General features: G+C 45.6%; 1 protein-coding gene across 4 annotated transcripts in view; it reads left to right on the forward strand.

Moving 5' to 3' along the window:
• Positions 1 to 24,414, forward strand: part of Hira (histone cell cycle regulator) — an 85,187-nt gene that overhangs the window by 57,947 nt on the left and 2,826 nt on the right. For all 4 annotated transcript variants that reach the window (XM_006994451.4, XM_042259043.2, XM_015987946.3 and 1 more), the window contains 9 exons: positions 7,344 to 7,548; positions 8,427 to 8,531; positions 9,507 to 9,655; positions 11,530 to 11,691; positions 12,017 to 12,075; positions 12,429 to 12,534; positions 14,145 to 14,267; positions 14,782 to 14,945; positions 16,845 to 16,933. In XM_006994451.4, the coding sequence (XP_006994513.1) occupies positions 7,344 to 7,548; positions 8,427 to 8,531; positions 9,507 to 9,655; positions 11,530 to 11,691; positions 12,017 to 12,075; positions 12,429 to 12,534; positions 14,145 to 14,267; positions 14,782 to 14,945; positions 16,845 to 16,933 (1,162 nt within the window). The remainder of the gene's footprint in view (positions 1 to 7,343; positions 7,549 to 8,426; positions 8,532 to 9,506; positions 9,656 to 11,529; positions 11,692 to 12,016; positions 12,076 to 12,428; positions 12,535 to 14,144; positions 14,268 to 14,781; positions 14,946 to 16,844; positions 16,934 to 24,414) is intronic.

The following is a 24,414-nucleotide window of genomic DNA, read 5'->3' on the forward strand; positions in this document are numbered from 1 at the left end:
TTACCATGACTTCCTGTCCTCACTCTCACTAACTTGGATTTGTCAGTCTTGTTTGTCTTTTCAAAGAACCAACTCTTTTTTTTTTTTCATTACTTGCTGCTCTGATGAGCTTAATTATTTCTTTCTGTCTGCTGATTTGGGGTTTTGTTTATTCTCTTTGTTGTTTTTCCTAAGGCTCTAAGGCAAGCCCTTATTTATTTTATGAGGTTTCTTTTATTTTTTAACATGTAGGCACTTGTCACTATAAACTTCTCTCTAAGAAATACTTTTATTTGTATCATAAAGGTTTTGTTATGTTGTGCTTTCATTTTTTTAATGGACCCATTTGTCACTTAATAGTATTTTGTGAATTTCAAGGAGTTTATGTATTTCTGTAGTTCCTCTTACAGTTGATTTCTAGCTGTATTTGCTAGAGGTTGTTTCTGTTTTCTTATATTTACCAAAACTTGCTTTTGTCCCAGCACATGGTCTGTTGTTCTGCAGTTGTTCCAGTTTGGTTTCTGTTGCTGTGACAACTACCCTGAGGAACAACGTCGGGAGCACGCCGATTCGGCTTACAGTTCTAGGTTACAGTCGTTACAGAGGTAACGTCAAGGCAGGTGTGAGGTCAGCGCAGCCGGTCAGGGGCAGAAAGAACGAGTGCACAGATCCTTGCTTGCTTGCTCTCTGGGGCTTTTTCTTCCCTGACACTCAGCCCTGCCTAGGGAATTCTCCCCCTCAGACCAGAGGCCAAGTCTTCCTATCTCTGCTAACCATCAAGACAGTCTCCTAGAAACATGCCCTTATGGCAGTGTGGTCTAGACCAGTGGTTCTCAGCCTTCCTAATGCTGTGACCCTTTAATAGGGTCCTCATGTTGTGGTGACACCAACCATAAAATTATTATCATTGGTACTTCATAACTGTAATCTCACTGCTGTTTTGAATCATAATGTAAATTTATCTGTGTTTTCTGATAGTCTCAGGTGAACCTTGTGAAAGGGTTGTTCAGTCCCCAAAGAAGTTGTGACGCACAGGTTGAGAACCACTGATCTAGACAGTTTACAGCACAGTGGGTTTGTGTGGAAGGTTCTGTAGATGTTTTTAAGGACATTTGATCTGTGTTGTCATTTGGCTTTGATGTTTCTCTGTGAGTCCTTCCTGTGCTGTTATGTCTGGATGACCTGTCTTGGTAACCTTTGTTAGATTGTGATTAATGGAAGCGGTGTGGAAAGCAAAGAAAGACGGGCACCTGAGAAGCAGAACTGTTCCTTTAACCGGAACTACTGAAGGGCTGCCGTCTCGCTGTGCAAGTGGAGACTGCGCACAGGTGGTGTGGGAGTCTTGGGGTTTTACAGGACGGAAAAAGGGAACTTTGGGGGTGGAAGAGTCCATCTGAGGTCAGTCCCCTGCAGTCTGGAAGTGGTAGACACCAGCGGGTTTGGTGTGGGGTCTCCTGACCAGAAGTGTCCACAGGTGTCATCAGTCAAGGCTGCTTCCCTGTGGGGGTCTCAGTTCCTCAAGGCTCTTAGGTAATTGGGTACACCTGTATTTGGTGTGCGCACTTAAAATTGTAACGTCCTCTTGACAGCTTTATCCCTAATCAATATGAAGTAACTGCTTTGTCACTTCCGACTAGTTTTTATTTGAAGTCTGTTTTGTCAGATGTTAGAGTAGTGATGCCTGTGTGTTGTCTTGTTCCATTTGCTTGGAATCACTTTTTTCATCCTTTCACCCCAAAGTAGTGATGGTGAAGTGTGTTTCTTGGAGGCAGCAAATAAGTGGATTCTGTTTTTAACCCAGTCTGCTTGTCTGTGTCTTTTGGGGAATTGAGATCATTGATTAATATTCAGAGTTATTGAAAGGTATGTGTTAGTTCCTGTTATTTTGCTGATTTTGTGTGTTTGGCGGTTTCTTAATCCTGCTTTTCTTGACAACTGCTTTAGCCTTGTTGTTTTTCTACAACTTTTTGGGTGTGTTAGCGTTCGTTCTCTTTAGTTTGCAGAATTCCTTCTAGTGTCCTCTGTAGTAGGATACTGCAGGGCTTGGTGCTTATAAATCCCTTTAGTTTTTGTCGGGGAGAGTTTTTCTTTCTACTTCCGTTGTAACAGTTTAGCTGGATGTAGTAGTCTTAGTTGGTAGCTCTTTTCTTTAGAACCAGAAAACAACTTTTCAAGTCCTTATATCATTTAAAACTTCTGTTAAGATATCTTTTGTTATTCTGACGGACCTGCCAAATTTATATGTGACTTAGCATTCCTCTTTTGTAGCTTTCAATACATTTTCTTTGTTCTCTGTAGTTAGTGTTTCAATCATAATGCGTTGTAAGGTTTTTTTTTTTTTTTTTTCTTTCTTTCTTTTTTTTTTTTCTGTTATCTGTTTGGTGTTCTCTATGTCTTGTGTCTCTTGAGGTTTGGTGAATTTTCTGCTAGGAGTATATTGAAAGTATTTTTTATGCCTCTGGCGTGGAATTCTGTTTATAATTTGGCCTTTTCACAGTGTGCAAACATCTTGTGTATCCCATTGGGCATTTTTACTAGTTTTTCTTTGATTTGAGTGAGTGCCCTTCTTCTTTAAGCCCTGATACTACATTCTTAATAATTCCTTCTGTTGGTGAGGCTTTCCACTGCTTTTTTGTTATTTAAAATAAACAAAGTCCTTTATTTATTGTATTACCCAGGGTTCTCTAAAGGAACAGAACTAATATAATGAATGAATATATATGTGCGCGCGCGCATGTGTATGTGTGTGTGTGTGTGTGTAACATGTCTGTTTCGTGAGGCTGCGTGTCTCAGCTGTCCCAGTCCAGTGCTGCAGTCCTGGAGGACTCAGGGAGAGCTGCCTGTCTTCAGTCTGCATTGCAATCCTGAAGAAATATGCTCTAATACCAGTGAGGGGATGTCTCAGCAGCAGGGTAGATTGTGGAGGCCCACAAAGGTTTCCTAGTGAGATCTGAGCTTGCTTTACCCAGCAGAGCTCCATTAGAGGATTGCTTGACCATGTGCATGGTTTCTAGGTGATTGGCTGAGCTAGGGGGAGGTCTTTTGCTCCACCCCTTGGCATTCCTATAAATAGCCCTTTAGATAGGAGGGCCCGGTGGATAAGGATCCAGGCCCTTCCAATGCTATCCTGTGTTTCTGTTTTTCTCCCCTCTATCTTTCTATCTAAATCTCTTATCCCTCCCTCCTCAAGAGTACCCTGGGGTAAAATGTGGGAGCCAGTCTCCCAGCTGGCTTCCCACAGTAGATGGATGAACTTGCCAGTGAAAGTGGAGGCAAGCAGGCAAAAGCAAGCTTTCCTTCTTCCATGTCCTTTTATCTAGCTGACACTAGAAAGTGCTGCTCAGATGTAGGATGCAACCAAGTGGTCAACAAGATTGGTTGTCACACTTAATTGTCTATTTGTTTGCATGTGTGTGGTACTTGTGTGAGTGTGCAAGTGCATATATATATATGTGTGTGTGTGAGGTTAAAGTCAAATGTCATGTTTCTTCTTCTATCCCCTTCTGCCTTGAGGTACTAAACTGGAAGCACACTGTTTTGAATAGGCTGACTAGCCAGAGAGCTCTCAGGATCCACCTGTTTCTAGCCCCAGCCCAGTGCTTGAGATCTTATGTGGCTTCCTATGCTTGCAGAGAAAGTACTCTACCTTCTGATCTGTCTAACTGGAACCCAGGTTTCCTTTTACTTAATGAACTCCCTCCAACCCTCTTCTTTTTATCTGAGAAAATACTTTATTTTTTGTGTTGAGGGACAGTGTGTAGCTGTGTAGTTCCTGCTGGCCTGGATGTCCCTGATCTCTTGCCTCAGCCTCCTGAAAGCTGGGATTACAGATGTGCACCACCATGCCCCAGCCACTGGGTTCCTAGGTTGAGTGTTACTTTAGATGGAGTCTTGCTCTATTTCCCAGGTTGGTTCCAAACTCCCAGACACATGCAATACTTACTCTCTGCAATACAATACTCTGCTTACTCTCCCTACTTGCTGAAACTACAGATATGTACCTCTATACTTGTTCTTTAATGCTTTAAGTATTTCCATTCACCCAAGAAGTTTGAATAGAAAGTGTGTAATGTCTTACCTTTTTCCTTATAAATAAGATGAAATGTTGGTGGGGGTTGTTTTTTAAGAAAAGGAAGATTTATTTGGATTCATTGCTGCAGAGATGTCACTACACTGTGGTGGCGTGGCCTGGAAGATGCTGGGAAAATATATTCTTGGTGTCTGACAAGGAAACACAGGAACAAAGCAAAAGTAACCTGACCTGGTAATTTCTTCTTGAAAAATGGGTGCACTATCCAATCTAAATATGCCAGCAAGCTCACAGGTAGAGTGTCTATCTGACCCAAACAGGCCAGCAAGCTCGCAGGTAGGGTGCGCTATCTGGCCCAAACAGGTCAGCAAGCTTACAAGTAGGAATCTCACTTAGTTTTTATTCTGAGATAGATGGAGACTGTATCTCACCCCATTGTTGGGAGCTTGCCCTTACAATCTGATGCAGTTAGCTAATGGGCATGAAGGGTAAGGCTGTAGTAGTCTAGGATATACACAAACAGGCAAATCACAAGTTGGGGAGGTTTATGGAATATTGACCCTTGAGCTAGCTACATTTGATAGAACAAAACAACGCTTTTTCACAAAGAGGAGAGGAGTTCATTGTGGCAGGTATAAAGAAAGACATTTCAAAGATGGTTCCACACCCTGCCCACCTTTTTAGGATTTTTTTTTTGTAGTTGGAATATATTATGTCTAGGTATGGATATTTGTTATTGAGTGCTCTCTAAACAGCCTGGATCTATAGTTAGCTGTCTCTCCTTGGTTTTGGGAAGTTTTTGCTGTTTATTATTCTCAGCTGTTGTCATTATCAATCATTACAACATTATCTTTTGACACTGTCTGCCACAGCTTAGTGTGTTAATGACACTTCTTTAAAACTTTAATCTGCTAGTTCTAGAAGTCTGCAGTATCCAAATCTGACTTGACTTTTTTGAGACAAGGTTTCTCTATGTAGCTCTGGTTGACCAGGAACTCACTCTGTAGCCCAGGCTGGCCTTGAACTCACAGAGATCCACCTGCCTCTGCCTCCCAAGTGCTGGGATCAAAGGTGTGCCACCATGCCCAGATTTTTTTTTTTTTTAAAGATTTATTTATTATGTATGCAGTGTTCTGTCTGCAGGCCAGAAGAGGGCGCCAGATCTCATTACAGATGGTTGTGAGCCACCACGTGGTTGCTGGAAATTGAACTCAGGACCTTGGAAGAACAGCCAGTGCTCTTAACCTCTGAGCCATCTCTCCAGCTCCATGCCCAGATTTTATTTATTTATTTATTTTTTCTGTTTGAAGTTGTGTTTTGTTTTGGGATTTATTTTTGTCTTTTTTTTTTGTTGTTGTTTTTGCTGTTGTTAGGTTACATTTATTTTTCATCATGATTTATAATTTTTTATTATATTGTATAGGCTAGAAGTTTGGCTTTGTTTTCTGTTTCCTATAACTGTAGGTGTTAGGAGCATCATTTCATACAGCAACTTTGTTCTGTCTCCCCAGTTGTCTTTGACTGTCCCCTGAAACGTCCCTCAGTTGTTCTCTGCTACAGCAGTCTGTGGTGGTGGTGGGGAAGTATTGGTGTCATCATGGTGATGTCGTCTGGGCTTTCAGGAAGGAATTCTTTTCTGCTGTTTTAAAGAAGAAAAAGGCAGAAGCAGGAAAAGCAGGCTCTCCTCATTTAGCCAAGTTTTATTGAAAATGAAAGCACACACAGAGCAGAGCACACGCAGAGACAGCTTCCCCAGTGGGAGATCCGTTGCTGGATCCAAGTTTGTCTGAAAGACTTTTTATATGTATAATGGTAGGATGGGTTCCCTTTCTTCCACAGAATAGGCTGGTTTAGGCTCTTTTGGGGGCATTGGATAGTCCAGACAGAGAAAGGAAAGCTGATTGCTTCCAGACATAGGAGCTGTCTCCCACCCCAAGATTCAAAAGTCTCTCCAAAGAGCTCCCTCTGTTGAAGAAAAAGCCCACCAAGATTTTATCTTGGAGAAGGAGCAGGAACTTCATCTTCTGAAGTGGTTAAGCAAAAAGTACATGAATCGACCTAGAACCTCTTGTCCCTGTCTGCTTAATGGGGAGCTGCCTGATTTCTGGTACCCCTAGTGTTGAGTAGGAGAACCATACTAGAATCTTAGGATTGACTTTGTCCCCTTTTGTGGTTGGACCAGAATCAATAGAATTTAGTACAATCTATGGGCTTATCTCCCGCCCCCTCCCCCAGACAGGGTTTCCCTGTGTAGCTTTGGCACCTTTCCCGAACTCACTCTGTAGCCTAGGCTGGCCTCGAACTCAGAGATCCACCTGCCTCTGCCCCCGAGTGCTGGGATCAAAGGCATGCACCACAACCGCCTAGCTTTATTTATTTTCTTTTAAAAGAATTCCTTAGCCTGGGGAGCAGGCACTAGAGGGGCCTTGGAGGTTTCTGTAGTAGGCTGCTTGCTTGCCCCACCCACAGTGAGCAAGGCCCTGGAAGAGCAGTTTTCTTGAGCAGGACATTGTTTTGGAGAATGGAGGTTCATGTTTCAAAACGGTTGCTTTCCCCCAAAGCCATGGGGAATTTTCTTTGTCTTTGACTAAAAACCTAGAAGGGTCCTTGGAAATAAAAATAATGATAGTGTAGCTTCTGTCACTAGCCTCCAACAGGTTTTTTTTTTTTTTTAAAGATTTATTTATTTGTTTGTTTATTATGTATACAGTGTTCTGCCTGTACACATGCCTGCACTGCAGGCCAGAAGAGGGGGCACCAGATCTCATTATAGATGGCTGTGAGCCACCATGTGGTTGCTGGGAATTGAACTCAGGACCTCTGGAAGAGCAGCCAGTGCTCTTAACTGTTGAGCCATCTCTCCAGCCCCTCCAACAGTTTTTAACCCGAGCTTGCGCACATTCAGTGTCTAGCATGTAACCGACACCTTCATCCTTTGATGGGTCAGGAAGAGTTGCTGCTTTTCTTTTTCTCAACTCTCTTATTGCTATTGAACATCAGCTCTCAAGCTCTTTGTTGGAGTAGAAACCAGAATTCTTCTAGAGTGGATTTTTTAAAAAGTGTGGGGATTAGAGAGATGGCTCAAAGTTAAGAGCTCTCTTGCTGTCACACAGGATCTGGGCTCAATTCCTAGCACTCACACAATAGCTTTCAACTGTCTGTAACTACACTTCCATGGGGTCTGGTGCCCTCTTCTGACCTGGAGGGCACCAGGCACACACATGGTACACTGATATACATGTAGGCAAAGCACATATACATAAATATAAAATCTAAAAGAACATTACAGAATGAATGGCCTTGTAGACAGAATTACAGATGTCTTTGTTTTCAGGTTGAAAGAGCAGAACCTCGTGAAAGAGCTGAGGCCCCGGGACCTCCTGGAGAGTAGTAGTGACAGTGACGAGAAGGTCCACCTGGCCAAGCCCTCTTCACTATCCAAGCGGAAACTTGAGCTTGAGGTAGAGACGGTGGAAAAGAAGAAGAAAGGTCGCCCTCGGAAGGATTCTCGTCTCTTGCCCATGTCTCTGTCTGTCCAGGTGAGGCCTATGGACTGTCTTGCTTGCCCCACCCTGTCTCCTTGGGGGCCCTGGCATGCGTAGGGTGTCTTACTAGTGTGGGATGCTTAGACATTGGTTGTGCCTTGTAGGCCATGCTCCTTCAGACCTGCCTGCCACTCCTCTAGACCTTGAGCAGGCCTGTTAGAACTTGTCCTGGGAGACAAAAAAAGAAGTTCCTGTTTACTTTAGATAGGTATCAACAGATCAAAGAAACGATTCCACCCAAGTCCAGCTGGGGTTACTTAAGGAGCATGGACAAGGAGTGTAGATGATTCAGAAGCAGTGACACCATTGGAAAATCCCACCCTAGCATAGGTGACACGTCATATAGGCTGTGTTACTGGAGTCCTATGTTCAGCCAAGCTTTTTGCCTCTTACTTACTCTAACTCATTCCTTAAGACCATGTGCAGTCTGACGGTGGGAGGGTGTGGTGACTGGAATGATTATCAGGTGAGGGTCTAGTAGCGTCCTTCCCCAACTTCAGTGCAAGAATGTTAACAGCCCCAGTACTGGTACTGTAGACCCAGCTATCACTGTATTGTTTTGCTTATTTCATTGCCATGACGTGGGGCCAACATATTCTGTAGGTCACCACAGCAGTCTCTGCTCCATGATGGCGAGATGGTACTCAGAGGAAATAGCTACACCACAACGGGTCCCCCGATGTCAGCCCCCTCATCTGTCAGGTGGGGATCCTTGTAGCATTCCCTTGTGCTTTCTGTCTTCCAGAGTAGGTGGACATATTTTGGGAGCAGGCCCAGCCTCACTTTAGGTCCTCACTTCTGGGTGACTTACTGCCCCTAATGCTACCCTGTAGTGTTGAGGTGGGGCTCAGGGGTATTTCTGGCTCTTTTAGTCTCCAGCTGCCCTGTCTGCAGAGAAGGAGGCCATGTGTCTGTCTGCACCAGCACTTGCACTGAAGCTGCCAATTCCAGGCCCGCAGAGAGCGTTCACCCTCCAGGTGAGGACCTGCCCTACCACCCCTTCACGAGCGCACACATTCTCTCTCCCCTAACTCGTATAAGCCCTACCTTGTCACACCTTGGGGACTCCTTTCCAGCGGCCCTCCATCCCCTTCTGGAGGGATACTAGCTGACTGGGGTGGACTGCTAGTTTCCTATCCTCATCCCCATGTCTCTTTCTCTCTCTAGTTTGGCTTTTAAGTCCCAACTGCCAGGGCTGCCCTTACATCAGATCTGACAACCACTCCTTCAAGTCCTGACTAGTGTCTCTTCCACCACCCTTGACAGCTTCAAGGCACATGTGTTTGTGGGTTGTCTAGTCTCACTGTCCTTAGCTGCTTCTTAGTACACATGGAGCCATCCTTGTTTCTGCTGTTGGTAAAGAGAATGTAGCTCTTTGCTTTTGAGCACCGTCCACCCCAGTTCCCCCACTCGTGTGGCCATTCATCTAAACTTGTCAGCTGTTCTGCCTAGGTTTCCATACAGAAACCCAGCTTAGATATATATCGGATGTGCAGATATGTATAAGGCTGAATCCATTTCATGCCAGGCATTAAACTAGACCATGATGTTATTATGTAATGCCATAGTATTGCATAGGGAAGTTAATATGAAAAGCACATTGGGGCTTTATTTTTATACTTTCCTCTCTTATCAAATATTTCAGTCTTTGGTAATCCTTCAAATAGGAGGCTTACTCCCAAGTTCATTCTGTGTGGCTGTAGTCCTTACAGTATATTCTTGGGCAAGTGACACCCCCGTGAGATGACATGGTAACTTTCTTTCCCTGTTCCTCTTCCTCTAGTCCTTGTCATCCTCCTCTGCTGGCAAGCCTAGTCGGACTCTTTGTTGTCTTTGCGCTGCCCCAGAGCCCAGGTTGCCATGCAGTCCCCGAGTGTCCCACATGTACAGGGACTACGACCTGAACAGGCCCCTGTTAACTGAAAAGACATGTGTTGCTTTCCTTCATCCAGGTGAGCTCTGACCCTTCCATGTACATTGAAGTGGAAAATGAAGTGACCGCTGTTGGGGGAATAAGGCTGAGCCGCCTGAAGTGCAACCGAGAAGGGAAGGAGTGGGAGACGGTGCTCACTAGCCGTGTCCTCACCGCTGCTGGCAGCTGGTAAGGGCAGGAGGGAGGACAGCGTTGGCACAGTTATGGAGTGTGACCATGTGAAGAAGGTGACTCCAGTCGGCTTCTGCTGGGCCCTGTGAACATGTTCATTCACCGTCTCCTCCCTGCAGCACCCAAGCTGTCAGTGTTAGTGCCCTCCCCTCACACTCTCACAAGGATGCTCTGAGACCTGTCTGAGGTCTGCCTGCTTCTCCCTGGTCTGGGCAGGTGCTTTCCCTGGACCCCGGGTTTTCATCCAGGGTCCTGAGAGTGGGCTAGACTAATGCTGCTGCAAGTCCTAGAACCTAGAACCTGCTGCTGGCTAGAACCCATCCTGCATTGGAGGTGGGATTGTCTCAGGTCAGTGCTGTCACCCAGGGCCTTCTTACAGCAGCGCAAGAGTCCTGTCCTCCCCTTACTCTGAAATGACCAGCACTTTCTCAGGCACCTACCAGGCTATCTTGTTTACCAATGTCTGTTTTCAAAGTTTGGACTCAAACTTTGAGCAGGACCCAGTAGCAGGGAAGGAGCTCTCTTTATGGTGACTGTGTTCTGTCCTGTCTCCTGTCCTCAGGACCAGTCAGGACAGTGTAGCAGATACTTCTACTAGGCTTTACAGCCGTGATCACTCAGAAAACCATTTCAGTTAGATCCGTAGTTGTCTGTCTTGAGGACATGTGTGAATGCCTCTCACCTAGCTGTAGGTCTCAAGATTCCCTTGGACCCAAGTGAGTTTCTAGTAGTAAGTCCTGAAGGACCCCACAGTTGTTGGGGTTTTCCCTTGGCATGGGCTCCCTGGTTTCTAAGTCCTGGCTTCCTGTGCTTCATATTGCTGTGGGCACCAGTTGCATGTCTCTGGTCTCAGGGCCTGTGGCGTGACCCAAGGATGTCAGCACAGACATATCTCCTGTGGCAATAGCTGCTGGAACTGGGCCTTCTGTACAGTCTCAACATCCAGGCCAGACCACAAAGATCCCAGTGCAGTGCTGGAGCCCATGTCGCACCTTCATTGCTGGGAGCTGGTTAAAGGAAAGTCCTGATCATGATGGGACCTAGTCACATCATCAAGAGAGCTCCCTCCCTGCTACTGGGTCCTGTTCAAAGTTTTCTTGTATTTGTACTTTGAAAACAGGCAGTTATAAACAAACATGTCTTGCTTGCCCTCCCTTCTTAGAATCCAGTAACATCTCATTATGGAAGAGTTGGGAGTACTCTGACGCAGGGTTAAATTGCCCATACTGATGTCTAACCCATGTGCCCTGCCTCATTGGGTTAGATAATAATGAAGGGTGTTCCATATGTTTTGCTAGGATGTGAGCTGTAGTAACCCCTGAACCAATGGCCTGACCTTAGAAGCCATACTTGGAAGGCAGTGGCCTCCTTGAGGACCACATCTCGATCTGGGGTGCTGCTGTGAATACTCCTTGCTCATAGAATAACATGCCTCTCATGTCTTAGCCCTGACAGTCCGGACTCTGTAGCAGCTAGTGCTAGCGTTCCCACCCTTCTCCCAGCCTGTCCCCAGGTCCTTGTCTAGACTCCCCTGGCTAGTCGTAGCCAGGGGACTGTCACATGGGCACTCTGGTCTCATCTGATGAATTAGACACATTTTCTGGGTGACTGTCAGGTACGGTAGCTCTGTGAAGCACCTCTCCCCTTGATCAGTATCAGTGTGGGCAGCTTTTTGGGTGAAGAGGGGAAAGAGAAGTCCCTGTGTAAGAGCTCAAGCAGGCTGACTGTCCGTTTGCCCTGCCCTGGCCCTTGCGTAGCCCCGTCCTTGCTGTTCCAGTAGCAGCGCCCGCTCAGTGGGGCCCGGTGGAGCGAAGGCTCTGCATCCTCCCTCACCCGGCCCCTGTGACGCCTTCCCTCCTCTTCCCTTGCAGTGATGTGGTATGTGTTGCCTGTGAAAAGAGGATGCTGTCGGTGTTCTCTGCTTGTGGTCGCCGTCTTCTGCCTCCCATCCTCCTTCCATCTCCAATCTCTACTTTGCATTGCACGGGCCCCTACGTCATGGCACTCACCGCTGCAGCCACACTCTCTGTCTGGTGAGAGGCAGGCATCGAGGCACAGGCTGGGGCCTCCAGGCTCTGCAGGGGTCTGGTGGGGAACGAACAGAGGTGTGGCCAGTGAGCCCAAGGGCAGTTAATAGTGTTCATTGGCGATGAGGTGTCTTTGAGCAGAGGTGGCTACACTCCTGTTTACCTCAGGGTGGGTCTGGGTCTTGGGAGTGACTCTGCTACCTGAAGCTTCTTTTGTAGATTTGGGCAGAATGGGCTGGGAACATAATGTGGGGACCAGGGTGTTGAGCAGCGAAGACGTTTTGATGCCTCTGACTTGGGTGTAGAGTAAGCTGTTTCCCTGTCTCTTTAGGGATGTTCACAGGCAGGTGGTTGTGGTGAAAGAAGAGTCTCTACACTCCATCTTGTCAGGTAACCCTATGGTGGGCACCCCTCTTCCCCTGGTGGCAGAGTCCCAAGTCTGAGACAGATAGGGACTGTGGCCCCTTAGTGTGTGTAGAGAGCCAGTGAGACAGGGCTGAGCTTATGTAGCAGGGAGACCTGCTTTCTGGGCAGATGATTAAATGGGTCCCTGAAATAGGTGACAAAGATCCTGGTGGTTATCAGAATGGCTTGGCTAAAGCTCCAAGCAACAGTATATTGATTATATATCAGCAGTCCAGAGGTTTAGTGTTGGGATTGTGGGAGCCAGGGCTCGGATTTCTCCATTAGTGACTTTGCATTCATGCTTACTGACTAGAACTTAATCCCATGGTATCTCCTAGGAAGTGATATGACGGTGTCACAGATCTTGTTAACACAGCATGGAATCCCAGTGATGAACTTGTCTGATGGGAAAGCATACTGCTTTAATCCATCACTCTCCACATGGTAAGAAGCTGCCCCATCCATGTCCTGTTCCCTGGGAGTGTGTCTACACTGGACACCAGAGCACGGCCCTGGGCCCTGGTGGTCAGTCCTGCTTGACTTTTTTCTATTCAACTTTCACTGACACCCTGTATATGTACTACTGTCCTGTGAATCTGGGCTTCCCCCCCTTCAGAGTTCATGGGTAAGGGTACTGGCCTCCTATATTGTTTCCTGGAGCCAGTTTTATCAGAACAGATAACTGCAAAATGTTTATGGCTCTTGCTAGACTAGCCTTCTTCACCATCAACAACATGGGGGTAACAGCTCCATGGTTGCCTTGTTAATAGTCAGTTTTGTGGACTTACCTGGACCAAATGGTCTTTGAGACTTAAGGAGAAGATCAGGCTACTGTTGCGATTTCTATATCATCTTTGACTAGTTTGGAATTTGGAGCCAAATCTGTATTTGTAAACTCTCTATACATTAGAGATTTTAAAAAATGTGTGTATGTGTGCATGTGTATATGTGTATGTGTATAGGTGTGTGCAGATGTGAGCATGTGCATATGTGTATCTGCATGTGTAGGGGTGGATATGTGTATAGGTGTATGCAGATGTGAGCATGTGCATGAAGGCCAGAAGGCTGATGTCTGGTGTCTTCCTCTATTGCTCTCCACCTTATTTACTGAGGTAGGGACTCTCATTGAACCAAAGTATGCTGCCTTCTAGGTCTCTTTTTGTTTTCTTTCTTTTTTTATTTTTTTCAGTATTTTGTTTGTTTGTTTGTTTTAGACATGGTTTCTCTGTGTAGCTTTGGCTGTCTTGCAACTTGCTCTGCAGACCAGACTGGCCTCAAACTCACAGAGATCCTCCTGCCTCTGCCTCCCGAGTGCTGGGATTAAAGGCGTGCACCACTACCACCAGCCTTAGCTCCTTTTCTGTTAAGAGTAGCCAGGGCACAAGTTCATACTCAACACTGAGATTTCATTTTTCAGTTAAAAAAAAAACAAATCTCTGCTACGTCCTTTCTCAATTTGCAAATACTTGTGTATTATGTGTGATTATTGTAGTGACAAAAATGTTGATCATTTAAGAAAAGATAAGCCAGGCATGGTGGCACATGCTTGTAGCAATGGTGCTTACTCAGGAAGCTGAGACAGGAAGATCCCAAATTTGACTTTTCAGAAACTCAGAAGAAGGAAAAGATGTATCAGCTTTTTGTTTTGGTCCTGGGAAAGTGGGAGCACAGCCTTGTCAGGAGAATTGAAGGCACAAGTAGCTGGAGGCCTGGGATTGCCTGCAGACAGAGCAGGGCCAGTTCATGCAGGGCCATGGGCAGCCACAGTATTGTGTGAGCCAGGCATTCAGAGTACATTTCATACAGGAGTCCATTAGACAGTAAGAACCAAGACTGTAGCTAAAATGTTGAGTGAGACTCCTCTCATCAGCCTTGCCTTAGAATAAACATTTATCAGACTCGACTAGAAAACCTGCCAGTAATGGGCACCTACCTTGGAGGACTCCCGCTGTCTCCACTGGTCTGCTGCCAGTATGGTGGGCAGGGCTTGCTCCATCCCCCTGATCTTTTGTCTTCTTGTTTCCTGACTTTTGCTCCTTCCTTTGCTTTCTCAGGAATCTGGTTTCTGACAAACAAGATTCACTGGCCCAGTGTGCAGACTTCAGGAACAGCCTACCATCCCAGGACGCCATGCTGTGTTCAGGACCGTTAGCCATAATTCAGGGCCGCACTTCCAAGTATGTGAGCTGGGAATCTTGGCCACTGCAACAGTCCTGTACTGGGAGGGAACTGGGTCTGGTCCCTAATTGTTTCCTGTGTCCTAACTGCTATTCGGTGCAGAATGGGTTTTTAGTTTTTACTTATGTATGTCAAGTATGTCTTATGTATGTCAAGTATGCCCCCTCACTTCAAAGGCCCAGGTGACAGTCTCTGAGGGTCCTAAGGGTCATTGATACCCGTCTGGCACAGGGTTTGGGAATGTATAGGCCTGTCATTTTGGGGACCCAAACAGATACTGGGCAAGACATTTTTGAAAATGCTGCCTAGCTTGTGGTGAAGAATAGGGAGGTTGGCAGGAATCTGGCACCTGCTAATAGATTAGTTAGCTGATGGATGGGAGCTTGGACAGCTTATTTGCCCTCTCTCCACCCTTCCATCTCCTCTCTGGTACACCAGGGCACATGGGAGCAGCCTCCTGACACCCATGTAGTATACCCTGTCTTATTGTGCCTGCCTTGCTGGTCTCTGCAGCTCTGGAAGGCAAGCTGCCCGGCTCTTCTCTGTGCCTCATGTGGTGCAGCAGGAGACTACGTTGGCCTACCTAGAGAACCAGGTTGCCGCGGCACTTACCCTGCAGTCAAGCCATGAGTACCGCCACTGGCTGCTCCTCTATGCTCGGTACCTTGTGAATGAAGGTAAGGTCACTCCAAAGAAGGGTGTCTGTTGACTGTTTTTCTCCTCCTCTGAGCCCCTTATGCTAGAAGATCCTGCATGCCCCCAGTGCCTCCCTGGCCCTCCAGTCCATACCCACCGCAGCAGCAGGGCTCTCAGAGTGCCTGTGTCCTCAGCAGTACCTCCCACAGAGAGCAAGGTGTGTTGGAAAAGGACACTGCCGTGACCTCCAGCCACCTCTCGTTCCTTGGTGGGCAAATTCCCACCCTGTCTTCTCAGTCTTTCCTCTGCCTGGCCTCCAGTGTGTGGCACAGAGGCCCCTCCAGAGCTCTCCAGTGACCCACACAGCTGCCCACTCTGCTTCCAGAGCTTCTCCACAGCTCTGCCCCCTCTGCTCTGTGTTGTAGGGAACCAGCTGAGTCACTATAGCAAGGGTAGACATTAGAACAGAAGAGTTTTCACTGTGTTTAAGGTAAACCTCAGGGTGAACAGTTGTTTTCTAGAAGTACTTTGACCCAGAAGACATCTTAGTAGAAATCAGTGATTGTTTTCTGTGATTTATAGAGTTGTTTTCTGAAGCAGCTCTACAGCCTTTGCATGACTTTAGTCACAAGGCGCTCCTGGCACATCTGGAGCTCATGGATTATTGGGTACTGAAAACTGTACTCAATAAACACTGAAGTGCTTGGGGATGTGATGCTTTTCTTCAGAAAAACATATAGATTAGATCAGGGACTTTGGTATGAGGAACTTGTTTATCTCCCCCCCCCCCTTGCCCCCAATAAAAAACAAAAAACCAACCCAACTGTGTAGCCATCAATAAATATGCCTTTGAACAGCTGTTCAAGGTTCAGTCCATCAAAGGCTGGACCTTCCTGTTGCCACATAGGCCTAAAATTCATCTTGGAGTGACCTCGTTCTTTGATCATCTCACACAACACAGAATACCCAACATTTGTCCTTTATCACCTTCCCCATTTTGATATGATTTAAAGAAAAGAAACCTAAGTATCTAAAAGATAGAAAAATGTGCCAGTTGTCTGCAAAGTGACTGGCAGAGCCAGTACTCAATGCTTATGTGATTCAGGCTGACTGTGTGTGTTAGTAAACCCTCTGGTCACAGTAGACGTTACTGCTGAGCCTTCAAAGGGGAGCCCTTTGATTCTTTCTGTGCTCAGTATGTGCTCACTGGCCTTCCTACACATGTTGACCTCCCAGGTCCTTATTCCTAGGTCATGTCAGCCATGGCTTAGGTCATGTACCCACCCCTGAGAAATGGTTTTCTCCTTCCTGGGTGTTGAGCAGAACTTACTCTTATATACTGTGGAGGCTCTGACTCCTCTGGGGTCTTCACTTCTTGGACAGAGCCAGTCTTTCCCTTTGTTTTCTTGGCTATGAGAGGAGGACCACCTGTAAACCATGTGAGAACTGTTCACTTCTCCAGTCCCGATGGCTTCAGCTGTCTAAGCACTGCCTGAAACTCTGCCTCTAGACTTTCTGGTGGCATCACCCACACTGCTGCCTGTGACCCTTGCTGTCAGTCTGAAGGCGGCTTCCCAGTCCGCTCCTCCCTTTGAAGTTGCCTCCCTTCTTGTGATCTCTTCACACCAGCTGCCAAAGTCCTGTTAGCCCACTCCTCTTCACCAGTTCCCATGGTTTCCCACAACTTTTCGTCACTGAGCTGCCTGGGTCTTACTTCCTGGAGCCCAGCAGACAGCGAGGGTGCTGCCTATCTTGTTCAAAGGGTGATGAATGAGTGAGAAACTATTCATGTGTCTCTAGACCCCAGGCAGCAAGAGATAGACATGTTTTGCCTATAATAAAATATTTGTTCATTCAGTTTGGATGTGTATAACAACTTAGCATATTCTTGATTTTAATAATGTGTCCCTGTTTTTGTTGTTTTGTTTTTCTCTATTCAGGGTTTGAATACCGACTCCGAGAAATATGCAAGGACTTGCTGGGTCCCGTTCACTGCTCCACTGGAAGCCAGTGGGAGTCAACAGTAGTGGTAGGTGCATCTTTCATTCTTGCCACAAGAGCTATATTGCATTTCATGAAGGTAGAATTTTGGAAATAAGACAGAATGCTTTGAGAGTTCTTACCATGAGGCGTCCAGTGCCTGCCTGAGCCACACTGTCAGTGGGATACTGGCATGCTGGCATTGTACACCTGGGCAGGAGTTCAGTAGGCACTAGTCACACCTGTGCTGAGAGAAGTGACCTACCAGCACTCTTGGTGTGGTAATAATGAAGGATCGTATTAGGCCTAGTGGCACACGCCCTTGATCCCAGTACTTGAGAGGCAGAGGCATGCAGATCTCTGTGTTTGAGGCCAGCCTCATCTACATAGAGGGTTCAGGCCAGAACAGCCATGGCTACATGGTGAGACCTACTTTAAAAAAAAAATCAACCGGGCGGTGGTGGCGCACGCCTTTAATCCCAGCACTTGGGAGGCAGAGCCAGGCGGATCTCTGTGAGTTCGAGGCCAGCCTGGGCTACCAAGTGAGCTCCAGGAAAGGCGCAAAGCTACACAGAGAGACCCTGTCTCGAAAAACCAAAAAAAAAAAAAAAAAAAAAAAAAAATCATGCCCTGTCCTTGTGAGGACTGGTGTCCCTAGTAAGGGAGCACACATAGGCGGGGAGGTGGTCAAGCTGCCCTGAGACTGAATTGCCCCCAAGAGTGAAGAGTGGCAAGAATGTAGAGAAGGACATTGCAAGTGAAACTCGTGGATGAGGAGAAGCAGCTTGCAGACCTGGACCAAACGTTCTGGTGGAGGTAATGAGGAAGGCAGTAAAGGCTTGCTACACACACGAGGTTACACTGACAGACACACAGGAAGCAGAGAAGGCGCTGTGGGATGATGGGGAGACACTTGCAGAGAGTAGATCTTGAAGCTCTCCTGAGGACCCAGGAGTCAGTGGTAAGTTGGATTAGTGTGGTGGCCATGGAGAAGGGCAAGGAGACAGATCCTGTATGTATTTAGTAGCAGAACCAACAAGGCTTGGTAGGTAGGTGAGTTGTGTGGGAGGAAAGGGGATAACGAACTTTTTACCTTCATAGTTTTTGTCCGACTTGCTTCATGTCTTGCCAGCATCTCCCATGTACCTAGATTCATCTCCGGTTCCTGTCTCTCCTGAAAGTCCCGCCTATCTCTCCTCCTAGCTGTTGGCATTCAACCTTTTATTACACCAACCACAGCAACACATCTTCACACAGTGTACAAATATTTTTCAGTAGTCTGTTATTTTGCATGTTATATGAATCATGTCATATGCAGCTAAGGATACTTTGACAGCTTGTCCTACTTATATTCCGTTTTTTCCTTCTCTTGACTTGTTCTAGCTAAGACTTCAACTACTATATTGAGTAGCAGTGAAGAGAGTAGATAATCTTGTCTTGTTGTTGTCAGGGTTTCTCTGTGTAGCTTTGGTGCCTGTCCTGGATCTTGCTCTGTAGATCAGGCTGGCCTCGAACTCACAGAGATCCACCTGGCTCTGCCTCCCAAGTGCTGGGATTAAAGGCATGTGCCACCACTGCCCAGCCACACTGGGGATTTTTTGAGCCTTTTTTCCATTTAGTTTGATGTTGGCTGAAAGTGTATTGTACATAGCCTTTATTATGTTGGAATACGCCCCCTCTTATCCCAGGATCTCTATGACTTGTCAGTCTTTTTCTATGCCTGTTGAAATGATTTCTGTCTGTAGACTTATTTGTGTGATGGGTAATATTTGTTGATTTATGCTTGTGAACCATCTCTGCATATCTGGAATGACACCATCTTGGTCATGATGGATGTACTTCTTGGCATGAGCTTGCATTTATTTTGCAAGTATTTTGTTGAGAATTTTTCCATTGATGTTCAGTGTGAAGATCATCTATAACTTTCTTGTTTTGTCTTTATCTGGCTTTGGTGTCAGGATAAAATTGGCTCCATTAAAAACAGTTTGGAAGCTTTCCACCCTTTTCTGTTTCATGTAGTAATTTCTGTAGTATTGGTGTCAGCTCTTCAAGGTTCAGGTACTGGGAGACTTTTTATTACTGCTTCAATCTTGTTGCTGATTATGGATCTTTTTAGGTTACTTACTTTGTCTTGGTTTAATTTTGTTATGCTGTGTGCATCTAAGAAATTAGTTGGTTTCTTTTAGACTTTCCAACTTAATGGAATAGTTTTTTTAAAATATGTCTTTATTATTTTCTGAATTTAATTGTTTTCTGTTGTTAGCCTCGCTTTTGATTTTCAAATTAGTTAATTAAGTCTCTGAGGTTTTTGTTGTTGTTGTCTCATTGTCTTGTGGGGTAGAGATCCAAAGACCACTCAGCATGACTAAAGTCCTAACTGAGAGTCTTGTGTTAAGCTGGCAGCAGGTGACTGCCTAGAGGGACTTTACACAGAGCAGCCTGGAATGCATTTTACAGGGAGCTTTAAAGGCAAAGAACACAGAAACTACATCCTGGTTGGCAGTTGCAGGTGGAAGTAAAACAAACCCTAGTATGGAGAGGCAGCAATACCCACCGCACCAAGAACTCTTAAACGTGTTTCTTAGCCGTTGGGGGTGGGCTCTGAAGGATGGCAGCAATCCTACTCTGAGACAGGCTCCTTTTGCCTCCCCTCAGCTGGTAGCTGAGAGATGTAGCTTCTGATGTACAGAGTTGGGCTTTCTTAGCCCACCACTCTGTAGTCCAAGGTCCCCCAGTGACCCTTCAATAATTTCTTTCAGTTTCAGAGGCTAGGAGGAGGTCATCTACATCTTGTAAGAAAGAGTATGGCCCTGGGAAACTTTACAGAAGGGCACTTAGTGTCTCATCAAACAGGGTTGAAGAGTTTTGAAATCCTTGGGGCAACCTGGTCCAGTTAAGTTGCCTGCTGTAACTCCCCCTGGGTCTGTCTATTCAAAAGCAAAGATGGTCGACTTACCTCTGCCAGTGGGAGGCCAGAGAAGGATTTTTTCAGGTCTAAGACAGTATACACCCGTTTCTCTGGAGGAATCAGACTCATGAGTCATCATCACCATGAGGTGATGGTCTCAACTCTCTTCACTTCCCTTAGATCATGGAGGGATCTATAATCAGAGATCCCAGGTTTCTTCACAGGCAAGAGAAGTGTATTCCAGGTTGACTGGCCGGGCAGCAGGACACCTGTCTCTCTAAGCCAGCCAGTCAATATGGACTGCAATTCCCTTTTGCTTCCTTGGTCATTGGGTATTATTTAATTTGGATGGGGGTAACTGGACTGGTTAGTTGAACAGTTACAGGAATTTGGTGTTGGGCCAGTGGGGTTGGGGGCTGGATCTCTGCCTGTGCCCCGAGGAGTCTTTGTTGTCAACCTGAGAGGTAGTCCACCTGAATCTTCTGACTGGGGCAGGACTTTCAGCTAGGAGATATTCTTCTGACAGAGGGCGAGACACCAGAATTTTGCTGGGTGTCTGTAAGTCTGTGTCTCATCATCAGAGAAGGTGGTAGTAGCTTTTGGTTTATGCAAAAAATGTGTCATCCCAGTAGGACATTGGGACAGTTAGGCATGACCAAGAACGAGTGTTTACTGTTCTCTTTCCTAGGTTGATGGAACAGGTGGTGGTCCAGGGTAGTAGGCCGTTTTTCCTGTTGCCCCTTAATTGGCCTGGGGGCTTCTCAAGGAGCGAATATGTCACCCTAGTACTTAGAAGTCAGTTCTTTCACTCCTAGCGTTAAGTGTTCCCTAGGCTCCTGGGGCTTACAGCATAGGAGCCTGGGCCCAGCCACGTTTTCTCTTTCTGTAGGGCACTCATTATTCTAGGGTCCTTTGTCCTTGCTGCAGCTCATTGGTGGCCTGCCTGTCTCCTGGCCTCCCTATCGCCTGTTGTGTTGAACTGGTTTATTATCTGGGTTTTCTCATAGGGCCACCACTGTGGCCCAGGTAAATCTCTTGTTCTGCTAGCTCTCAATAGGTTTTTGTTGTTGTTGTTGTTGTTATTAAACAACTTTTGAATTACCTCCAGGAACTGGGACCTAGTCACACCCTCAAATGCCTCTAACTTTTATAACTTCTTTCTGATATCTGGGGCTGTCTAGGTGACAGGCAGTGTTGAGTGCCACCCATTCTCCAGTGCATGTGGGTCTATGGGAGTATAGGTATGGTAAGGTATGGGAGGTGCTTTAGGAATGCAGCAGGATGCTTTATAGTATTCTGTATGACCTCACTTCCCTTTGACAGGTTTGTGGGCTTCTTTGCTGCTGTTTGGAGCCTAGCTAGGAAAGTCTGGCTGTAGTTGTCTAGTGCTCCCTTACCTTGGTTAGTGTTAGGATCTCAATGGGGTTGGTTGGATGGAAACTACTCTCAATATAAGTGTTATCAGCCAGAGATTCTGTCTGGAACTAAGACTGCTTTCTTTGCTTCTAACCTTATGTGGTCCCTTTCCTGTGATGTGAGCATGGTAGCAGTACCTCTTGACAGTCATCCTAGGTGGGCTGGTGGAGAGAGAGGAGTGCCTGTGGTTTCTCAGAGAAAGGGGGGTTCTGGGACTTCCAGCTCCATAGGTCATTGGTTGAGAAGGGAACATATATCGTAAATGAGGTGGGGGGACTTGTCACTTGGCTCCTTCTTCTCAGAAGGAGTCTAGGGGTTTGCCAGAGGGGAGGAATGACAAGAACTGCCAGGGTCTGGGTCAATCAGGGGAGTTTAGGGAATCAAGGATGGTAATTGTGACATCTGCTGGATTCTGGTAGGGGGCGAGACTTAGCCAAAAATCTATGTGGGGAAACTGATCAGGGTGGCCAGGATTTCCGGTGATCATCAGCCATGATGGTTATCAGATGTTCCTGCAGATGGCCATCAAAAGAGGGTTACTAACTCACAAAGGGTCTGGAAGACTTTGTATGCCTCCTGAAAATAGTGGAGGAAAGGAGTGAGCTGGTTAGAAGCAGAACTGCCCATAGGTTCACTTTCTGGATCTCAATTTACAATGACAAGTAACAGACCAACCAGAAGAGACAAAGACAGACATGACAGGCACAAACAATAATATGGAGACAGATTAGTGGTGGCCACAATGTGCTCATATACCTGAAGAGGCTTGGGGAATCTGGTGACAGCTCACACAGATCCTGGATGCTGTGTCCAAACAGAAGACACCTTCACCAGACTTGTCTCTGGAAGTGAGAAACCAGGTGACTCGCTGGAGGAAATTTAGACAGGGATGTTGGAGGAGTCTGGACTGCTGCTGCAAGCAACAAGGTTCTCTCAGGTTGTGCACCCTCTATCAGCCGTGAACTGTGCCGAGGCGTTAGGGTTGGTCAAACTGCTGAGGGTCTTGAAAGGATTTTGGTGGGACCTCCAACTGTTGTGGGATAGAGACCCAAAGACCACTTATTATGACCAAAGTTCTGATTGAGAGTTTGTATTAAGCTGGCAACTGCCTGGAGAGAACACTTTTCACAGAGCAGCCTCAAATGCATCTTTTTTTTTAAAAAGATTTATTTATTTATTATATATACAGTGTTCTGTCTGCATGTATGGCTGCAGGCCAAAAGAGGGCACCAGATCTCATTATAGATGGTTGTGAGCTATCATGTGGTTGCTGGGAATTGAACTCAGGTCCTCTGGAAGAGCAGCCAGTGCTCTTAACCACTAAGCCATCTCTCCAGCCCCCAAATGCATTTTACAGGGAGCTTTTAATGGCAAATAACTCAGGAAAACTCCATCCTGGTTGGTAGTTTTAGGGGAAAGTAAGCAAGCAAGCAAGCAGTTTAACAGAAGCCAAAAGCATGCAGCTAGCTAGGGCATTTCAACTCTGAGTTTCTAGAATAGTATTGGGTGCTTTCCCATGGGATAGAAAGGGGTGATGGTGGTGGTGTCAGTTTCAAGTTAAACCACAGATGGCTCCAGCTGAGGGCAGATGGAGGAGCCTTTGCCCAGTCACTGTTGTTGCTAATTTGTTAATGGTTTGTCAGTTTTGTTAATCCTTTGAAAGAACACGCTCTTCTTTTTGTTGATTCTTTGGATTATATCTTTCATTTTTATTTCCTTAATTTCAGCTCTGGTTGTGATCATCTCTTTCTGTTTACTGTTTTTGTCTTTAGTTTGTCCAAGGTGTAAAGGAAAATCATTAAGGTATCAATTTGAAGTTTCTGAAAAAAAATTTTATGAGCCGAATGCATATAACACATGGAATAAATACATGAATGGATCCTGTTTTCTAATCTAGTACGTTAGTCTCTTTATGTTGGGAAATTGAGAGTTAGTATGGGAAGGTATGTGTTAATTCCTTTCATTTTGTTGTTTTCTAGACCTCTTTGGATTAGCCATCCTGCCGTTATTTATTGATTCCCTGTGACTTCTTGGTGTGTTTACCCTTCTCTTCAGAGTGAAGTGTCCTTCTGTTATCTGTAGAGCTGGCTTAGTCAGCATGAATTCCTTTCATCTGATTTTATCATAGAAGATTTTATTTCTCCTTCACTATTGTAGATGTTTTTGCTGGGTCAAATAGTCTGTATTGGCATTTGTGATATTTCAGAATTTGGAATGCATCTTTCCCATCTCTTCTGCCTTTACATTTTGTCTGTTGAAGGTATTCTGATAGGTCATCAGTGTCTTGACTTTTCTCTCTTGTGACTTTTAATACTTGTTCTTTATGTTTTTATTGTTTAATCTATAATATGCTGTGGAGGTTTCCTTTTCTGGTCCTGTCTCGTTGGATTTCTGTAGGCTTTTTGTACCTGCTGGTATCTTCTGGACCTGGAGTTACAGATGCCACCCAAAGTGGGTACTGGGAACTGAACTTGGAGCCTCTGAAAGAACAGCCACCTCAGCTGTCTCTCCAGCCCTCCTTTAACCTGTTTTCATCATGCAGAGTTTTTCTTCTCCTTCGATTGTAGTAGGTAGTTTTGCTGGTGTATTAGGCTGGGTTTGCTGTTGTGTTCTGTCAGAACTTGAGAAGTACATCTCTCTAAGCTTGCCTGGCTTTTAAGGTTTCCATTGATAAGTGAGTAATTATGGTGTCTTGGCTTTATGTGTGACTTGGCCCTTCTGTCTTGGAGCTTGAGGTACTCTTTCTTTGTGCCCTGTGCATTTAGTGTTTTAGCCGTGGTTATTGTTTACTTGCTGTGCTGTGAGTTTAGTCTGAATGGCACTCTCTCCTTAAGTTTGGGAAATTCTCTTCTCCAGTTTCATTGCAAACATTTCCTGTTCCTTTGGCATGAAAATCTTCTCTTTCTTGTATACCATGATTCACAAATGCGTTTGCTTTCTCTTAGTGTCACAAAGATCTTGTCATTATCATTTATATGCTTTAAAATTTTTTTTTTGAGATAGGATCTCACTATGTAACTCAGGCTGTCCTTGAACTCACAGAGATCCTTCTCCTGCCTTTGCTTCTTCCTCTTCCTCCTCCTCTCTTCTTTTCTTCTTCTTCTCCTATTATTATTATTATTTTATTATTATTATTATTATTATTATTATTATTATTATTATTATTATTATAAATGGTTTCTGTGTAGCTCTGGGCCCAGAGCGTA

Source organism: Peromyscus maniculatus, chromosome 12 (genome assembly GCF_049852395.1).
Source record: "Peromyscus maniculatus bairdii isolate BWxNUB_F1_BW_parent chromosome 12, HU_Pman_BW_mat_3.1, whole genome shotgun sequence".
NCBI lineage: Eukaryota > Metazoa > Chordata > Mammalia > Rodentia > Cricetidae > Peromyscus > Peromyscus maniculatus.